Below are 8,181 nucleotides of genomic sequence, written 5' to 3'. Positions count from 1 at the left end.
ACAGTTTAGGGCCTGGTTTCAGAGACAGCATTAGGTCATATTTCAATTAGGACATTTTAGTATATATATATTTTAAGATCAATCAGTGCAAGTTTCTCTCAGTTGAAACAGCTCAGACTTCCATTTTAGTCTGGGACTAGGCTTAAGCCTTGTCTGTGAAACCGTTGGTAAATATGTAAAAAGTAATTATAATAGTTATAATAATAAAAACAATACATACGTCAGTGTGTTGAGTTTACAGTGCTTATCCTCCAATAGAGCAGTGATTTGGCTCACTTGTGTGTCTCCAAGTTCATGTTCACTCAGATTCAGCTCTCTCAGGTGTAATGGGTTTTTACCCACATGTTTAATAACATACTGACAGGCTTCATCTGCAGCAGGATTTTGTAACAATCTGGAGACAGGAGAAGTACACTAACATTTCACAACTGTACATTGCAGAACTGTCCCCACCAATAATGAAGATAATGTTGATACACTAAGTATGACACCTTTCACACCAACAGCGCCACTGCAAAACAGTGCAACAAAATGCTACAGAATTATTTATTCTTGTATATTTACTCTTTGAACAGATGCTTTTAAAAATGTTATCAGAGACTCAATATTTGCAATACAAATGAGCTTTTGTATTTTTCTCAGATTTTAATTTCAGCAGATCAGCACAGTGCTCAAGCAACACATTTTTGGCACAAACACTGAAACTTGAAACTTTGAATATTCCAAAAAAAAAAAAAAACCCTCAGCAGCCTTACGGTGTATTTCCACTACAGTGTCAAAACCATGCTCCATGCCGCCAGCAACTCTACAACGCCACTGCTTTTTTAAATTGTTTTCTATGGGCAGTGAGCGCTCCAACGCTTTCTCCGCGCCGCTTTCAATCCCATAATGCACCCCTGTGAGCGTTTAAGCTTAACTTCCATATGAATGAATGGAAAACGCTCCACTCAGCTCGCTAAACTGTAGTGGAAATACAACGTTAGAGTCCCATGAATCTAGCACTCCTCAACAAGCTATACTGAATGTAAAGGAACAAGCCAAGCAGACTGACAGGACAAACAAGGAGTGAGACACAAAAGCAATGGAGACATCAGATTGTAAAGGAAAAGAAATATGTAGGCACTGGAAAATGGCTCAGAAAGAGATAAAAGATGGTTTGGTTGAATTGCTACAGTCTTAAAAAATGAAGGACACTCACCTCAGCATCTTCAGGTGACAATTTTGATCATTTAGTAAATCATCGAGTTGCTTTACTCCTGACTGTCCAGGATCATTTCCTGTGAGATCCAGCTCTATCAGGTGTAAAGGGTTTGATCTCAGAGCCAAAGCCAGAGCTTTATAACCTTCTTCAGTGATACCGCAGTGTGATAGTCTATAGAAAAAAAATAACATTGTAGTCCAGGCAGATCTTGACTGCTGTCAGCATCGTGGTGTGCGGGGAATTAGAAGTGATGACAAGGAGACATGTCCACATGCACATTTATTAGACAATCCACGCATACAGCAGGAACGGACAGGAACAGCAGGGAATCCATTGTAAATCGACACGACAAGACTACGAACATACGGAGTGACATAAACAATAACCGACAACCACTCTGTGAACACAACCAAACTTAAATACACAGACCAATCAGTGAGAACAGGACGGAACAGGAAAGCCCAAATAAGGGCATACATAGAGAAAAAAAACACAAAACAGTCCACTGGGTGGGCGCCCTGGAGGTTCATGCAGGGCAGGGCAGACACAGGAGGGATAGGAGGTACGCCTCCAGGGCGGATCAGGGAGATCAGGGAGCCACGGCGGAGCATACAGTCCATAGTGCCATGGCGGGTCAGGGAGCTCGGGGAACCACGGCGGAGCATACAGTCCATAGTGCCATGGCGGGTCAGGGAGCTCAGGAAGCCACAGAGGAGCATACAGTTCAGGTGGCCATGGTGGGTCAGGGGGGTAGCCCCCCAAAAAAATTTTCTTGGGGGAACTTCGGGCATAGTCAGCCCAGGAGAGTACAGGAAGGCAGGGCTTAGGAGGCGCAGGTGCAGAAGGGCACTCGGGAGGCAGCTCAGGCTCAGGAGGGCGCTCTGGAGGCAACTCAGGCTCAGGAGGGCGCTCTGGAGGCAACTCAGGCTCAGGAGGGCGCTCTGGAGGCAGCTCGGGCTCAGGAGGGCACTCTGGAGGCAGCTCAGGCTCAGGAGGGCGCTCTGGAGGCATCTCAGGCACTGGAGGGTGCTCTGGAGGAATGAACAGGACCAGTGGAGACTTGGGAGAGCTGGACTGGACCAGCGGAGACGAATGAGAGCTAGACGGAATCAGCGGAGACACAGGAGAAAATAATCCATAATGTCCATAATGTCCTTAATAATAATATGGCTTGCCATATTAATAGCCGGTAGTCCAGAGTGCGGGGGCGTGGCTGGAGTCTGTCGGATGCCGGAGTCTGTGAGCGAGCCGCGGCCCCAGTCTGTGAGCTGACCGATGCAGGAGTCTGTGAGCTGACCATGGTAGGAGTCCGAGAGCTGGTTCTGGGCTGAGAATGAGGGAGGAGCTATGGAGAATTGGGGCAAGCGAGGGAGGACCGGAGGGAGTGAGCTCGTTGGAGCAGAACGTGGAGGACGCTGGCTGGTGGTGAGCTGGAGCGGCCGCGTGTTTCCAGATAGGGGAAAAATTAGAATCTTTCACATCAACATAGTAATTGGAATGACAAAGAGCAAGGACATGGTTGATAAATTCTGCAACCAATTTGCGGCAATCATCAGGTGTTATTGAACAGAACAATTTGTCATTGTTTAGCCCCATCTGAAAACACGTGTTAATCGTGGGATCACTCCAACTCACCAGGTGTGATACGCTCAGAAATCTTTGTTCATTGTTGTTTATCCATGATTTCACATAAGAATCCCCAAATGGCTTTTTAGTGCAAACCATTTGCCCAAATTATGTAAAGTAACTACTTGAGCATTAGTTAAACCCAAATTACGTAAAATAACTAAGTGAGTTGAAATCATTTGCTGACAGTTTGGTCCCCCCCAGTTAAAAAATCTGCGCCCCTGATTTTTGCACAAATGGTATTTAGATCAAAGATCTGCTAAAAACATTGAATAAATATTACCATATATGGTAATATATATATATATATATATATATATATATATATTGACAAAAAGAGAAAAAAAAAATCCATAAAATCAAAATGGATTTATAGCGTTTTGGAAAAGAGCTCCTCATATATATATATATATATATATATATATATATATATATATATATACACACTAGAGATGCGCGGATGAGCTCAAACGTCACCCGAATCCGCAGCTTCAAATAAATTATCCACCCGCCACCCACCCGCGCCTGTATTTTTCTCTGATTTAGATAACCGCACCCGATTTTACAATTATTCTAATTCTTAGTTTTGCATGATGATATGATGAATGGATGGTTCGTTTTTAATAGCAGATTGATTCAGCTGATCTGCACATCCCTGTACACTTATATAAGCATAATCACTCGTGCTTTTAAGCCAAATTCACGCTAAAAAGAATAACGTTAACTGACATCTGGACGTGACTCTCCGCAATCTCTGATGAAATCAGTTGGTGTTTCAATGCCTACCGGACCCTTGGACAAAAGTTTACAGTGGTTCAGCCAGTTTAAGAAATTTCGGATCGTAAAAATCTAATTCTTTACATTTTACTGTATTGTTTTCCTTATAATGTACTGATTCAAATTAGTAATCAATAACAATTTTTATTTTAATACTTGGCGTGCCTCTCTTGACATGCTCTCGCGTATGAACAGGCAGCAAATCTGGTGCTGGCGCGGACAGAGCGGGTGCAGGCGCATCAGGTGCAATCATTAAACATATTTCAAAGGAAGCTGGTGCCACGGTCCTTACCGTCTTTGCTGGGTGTTTTGAGATAATATTTAAATTTATTCACATACAATTTAGTTAGAAATGGTGGCCTGTCATGATTTTGGCTAATGCAGGACACTACTGAATGATGCGCATCAGAGGGGATTTAGAAGTGGGTATACGCAAAGCCGCCTGATAAAGAAATGAGTATACGCAGGTTCTGCACTACACCACTGCATATTACCCTACTTAAGTATTTAAAACAGGTTAATATGTTAGAAAACATAGTTAATATTTGCATCATTATTGATTTATTTCATCCACCCGCGACCCACCCGCAAATAATCAGAATTAATTTTTTTATTACCCGACCCACCCGAATTATCCGCAGCGCCCGCGGATATAACCGCCATCCGCGCATCACTAATATATATATATATATATATATATATATGAGGACCTCTTTTCCAAAATGCTATAAATCCATTTTGATTAATTTGAGTAAAAACGTGTTTTCTTTATTAAGAAGTGGCAAGATGAAAACCACTATTTTCTGTTTTAAACTTTCACATAGCATCTTTATTTATTTTTTTAACCAGTTTTTATTGCACTATACCACCAGCAGTACACTTTGAATTTAATTATTTTACAGGAATGCTAAGGGGTTAACTAAAACATAGTTAGGGTGCATGATCACAATATAAGTAAGGGATACCTGAGGGTTAAATACAAGACCCTCAGGGGGTTTTCACTCCTTAATGTTATAATTTTATAATAATGTTATTATAATGTTGAATCTCCAACACTCTTCAGAATAAAATGACACCGTAAATGTCATCAACGTAATAATCAATGCATAATATGCTGTAATGTTTACCAAAAATTGCAGTGAATCTGTCGTCTATCCAGCCTAAACCCATTCACATTTATTGAAATCACTGCTCTGGCTTTAACAACGAATTATGCCACATAATAAGTGCACCAAAACTGCATTTATTGTTTGAATTTAATTTCCAAATTAACATGAGACTTACATAGGCAGAGTGAGAATGTAAAACAGAGCCTGAAAGCATGTGTCTCATGCCAAATGCATGAGAATCACTGAAGCTGTCCACACTTCAAAATGAATGCCTTTAAAAAAAAAATGTTGCTGCAGTGTTATCACATTTTTTTTCTTTGTAAAAACTGAAATATTCAAGCTGATTAAACTTATGTTAAATTTCAAGTTGCAATATGTAACTGCAGTAGTATGTTGGGTTGTGTATAAGAAGCCTCAAAAAGCAGGAGTCTGCTTTCTAAATTTGAACCTTAGCCTAAGAAAAACTGAATTGCCAACTAATGTTATTTTAGTTATTTCATTTTTTGTTTATTTATTTTTTATTTTATTTATGTTTTTATTGTTTGGTTAGAGATAACACTGTTGTGACGTTAATAATGACTCATGTTTTTGGTGTGAAACTGAACACATGTGTGTCTATGCACAGTTAGGGAATAAAAACCACTGTCTACAACACAGAAACAAACAAACAAAAATGGTGTTCTTATATATTTTTCCCCATTTCTAGGGGTGAACAGACAAAATGAATATAAAATATTTCTGTAGTGTTGAGTGTAGCCATTAGTAAAATGTACTCACTTCAATATCTTCAGCTCACACACAGGATTCTTCAGTCCCTCACTGATCTGTTTGACTCCTGAGTCCAGCAGATGACTGTTGTTCAGGTTCATCTCTTTCAGGATGGTTTTGGAGGAGAGAACAGTAGCTAGACCTGAACAGCTTTTCTCTGTCAGCTCACAATTATTCAGTCTAAACAACAACAACAACAAAAAAAAAAACAGCATTATTTATTATTCAGCACATATTCAACACACATCAGATCAACGGCTCTTCATATCTGCTCACACGTTACTGAAAGTCTGTTAAAAAAGAACAGACAGAGAAGTTATAATATTTAAAATTGTTCACTCACTGTATTTTCTCAACTTTGCTATAAGAGTCCATCAAAAGAACAGAGAGCTTCTCCCAATTTAGATCTCCTAATGCATCTTCACTTAGATCCAGTTCTTTCAGTAATAATGGACTTTTACCCAGAACTTTTGTGAGATGATCACATGCATCCTGTGCAGTAGGACTTTTCAGAAATCTACAGGAAATATAAAATAATTTTGGATCAGATAATGTTATAATTTTACTACTACTTATAATTTTTACATAATAGTGATTGATTACAATCTGAAATAAGTAAGAGTGAAAATGAACTAGTACTAAATACTAAAAATGGAAATCCCTACTAAAATGTAATGCTCAGTGGTAAGAATTTTTGCAATGTTATCTTAAAGTCATTTTAATGTTTATTGCATTTGTGTAAATATATTGCTTATTTTATTGTGAAAATATTTACAACACATTTGAACTGTTGAAGGAAATATACAATCTGTACAGTTTTCATCAGTGCAGTAAAAGTGTATTAACTAATTAGTGAGATGATTGGTGTTCTGTTAATACAGCAAGTTTGTGGCTTATGTAAACAAATACACAATCCTGACAATTTTAATCTTCCATATTGTACATGATGTAATTAATAAACAAGAAATCAAAACAAGAAATAGCATCAACAACTGACTATTGATGTTATGTTGCAGCATGGTTGGTTGTTTTATTTAAATGTACAGTTTTAATAAGCATTTGAAGGTTTTAATCACCTGATGGTCTTCAGTTTACAGCATTCATCCTGTAGTAAATCATCGAGCTCCTTCACTCCTGATTGTCCAGGATCATTTCCTGTGAGATCCAGCTCTATCAGGTGTGAAGGGTTTGATCTCAGAGCTGAAGCCAGAGCTTTACAACCTTCTTCAGTGATACTGCAGTCTGAAAGTCTAAAAAATAAATAAATAAAAAATAAATAAATAAATAAATATAATATAATATAATATAATAAGTTTTTCTTTTTGGGACAATGATTTTATTTAATATTGGCATAAATCTCACATAGGCAAAAATACAATGTACAATGCATTAGTCAATGTTTTATTAAATTAAATAACCTTAATAACCCAAACTTACTAAATTAATAGTTCACCCAACGGTGAAATCCATCATTATCCTTTTTTTCCTTAGTCATTTTTCTTTTGGTTAAGCTAATTAAATTAACATTAATACAATGTATATAAACATGCAGAAAAGTCAATAAATTAAATTACACACTTCAGTTTCTTCAATCTGCATTGTGCGTTTTTCAGCAGAGGACAGATCTTCTCAATTCCTAAATTTCCTAGTTTATTTCCACTCAGATCCAGCTCTATCAGGTTTGAAGGATTTACATTAAATGCTAAACTCAGAGCAGTACAAACTTCTGCCGTAATATTGTTACTATTCAGCCTGCAGAGAAAGAAAAAAAGACAGGAAGCAATCTTTTATTTGTTTAACTACATTAACTGAAAAATAAATCTACATAATATTTCAACTGATCTCAGTCCTCAAATAATTTAAAGAACAGTAATGATGTTCATTAGACTTTAAAAATGTAGTATCTTTTTTTGTGAAGTATAAACCAATGTAAGATACTCACATCAGTGTGTTGAGTTTGCAGTGTTTATCCTGCAGTAGAGCAGCGATCTGATTCACTTGTGTGTCTCCTAGTTCACGTCCACTCAGATTCAGCTCTTTCAGGAGTAATGGGTTTTTACCCACAATTCCAGTCACATACTGACAGGCTTCATCTGCAGCAGGACTCAAAAACCTGCAGAAGAGAAGATAAAGCAGGAATCAATTTTCTGTTCTCAAAAAAAAAAAAAAAAAAAAAAAAAAAAAAAAAAAAAAAAAAATATATATATATATATATATATATATATATATATATATAATAAACAACAGCATGTGAAATGGGTCATTTTGAATTAGTGATATATATAAAGTTTCTTATTTATTTATATTATTATATCACATCTAACCTCAGTGTCTTCAGTTGACAGTTCGGATCCTGTAGTAAACCATTGAGCTCCTTCACTCCTGATTGTCCAGGATCATTTCCTGTGAGATCCAGCTCTATCAGGTGTGAAGGGTTTGATCTCAGAGCTGAAGCCAGAGCTTTATAACCTTCTTCAGTGATACTGCAGTTTGAAAGCCTATAGGTAAACAAAAAGAAACAATGTTTTCTAATCTGCAATAATCACTTATTTAAATAAAAGATTTTATTATGAGGATTTTGTCATTAGGTTATAATTCCCAACACCCCAACAAGAGCTTTGTCAATAAGAGAAACTACTGACTGACAGAGGTTCTCCAAGACACATTCATTTAATTAATTAAAGAATATCTGTTGGAGTT

The 8,181-nt window shown here is 37.4% G+C and overlaps 1 protein-coding gene across 1 annotated transcript in view; it reads right to left on the bottom strand.

Annotated features, from left to right (window-relative positions):
* Positions 1-220: 220 nt before the first annotated feature.
* LOC127159866 (NACHT, LRR and PYD domains-containing protein 3) overlaps positions 221-8,181 on the bottom strand; it is a gene marked incomplete at its 3' end in the record, with an annotated part of 28,963 nt that continues 21,002 nt past the window's right edge. The window contains exons 15-22 of the mRNA XM_051102590.1: positions 7,806-7,979; positions 7,424-7,594; positions 7,060-7,233; positions 6,558-6,731; positions 5,825-5,998; positions 5,491-5,661; positions 1,199-1,372; positions 221-394 (exon numbers count right to left, since the gene is read on the bottom strand). Of these exons, the coding sequence (XP_050958547.1) occupies positions 221-394; positions 1,199-1,372; positions 5,491-5,661; positions 5,825-5,998; positions 6,558-6,731; positions 7,060-7,233; positions 7,424-7,594; positions 7,806-7,979 (1,386 nt within the window). The remainder of the gene's footprint in view (positions 395-1,198; positions 1,373-5,490; positions 5,662-5,824; positions 5,999-6,557; positions 6,732-7,059; positions 7,234-7,423; positions 7,595-7,805; positions 7,980-8,181) is intronic.

The sequence above is a fragment of the Labeo rohita genome, unplaced genomic scaffold (genome assembly GCF_022985175.1).
Source record: "Labeo rohita strain BAU-BD-2019 unplaced genomic scaffold, IGBB_LRoh.1.0 scaffold_258, whole genome shotgun sequence".
Taxonomy (NCBI): domain Eukaryota; kingdom Metazoa; phylum Chordata; class Actinopteri; order Cypriniformes; family Cyprinidae; genus Labeo; species Labeo rohita.
The sequence above is the reverse complement of the archived record's forward strand: the minus strand, read 5'-3'. Positions and strand labels throughout refer to the sequence as shown.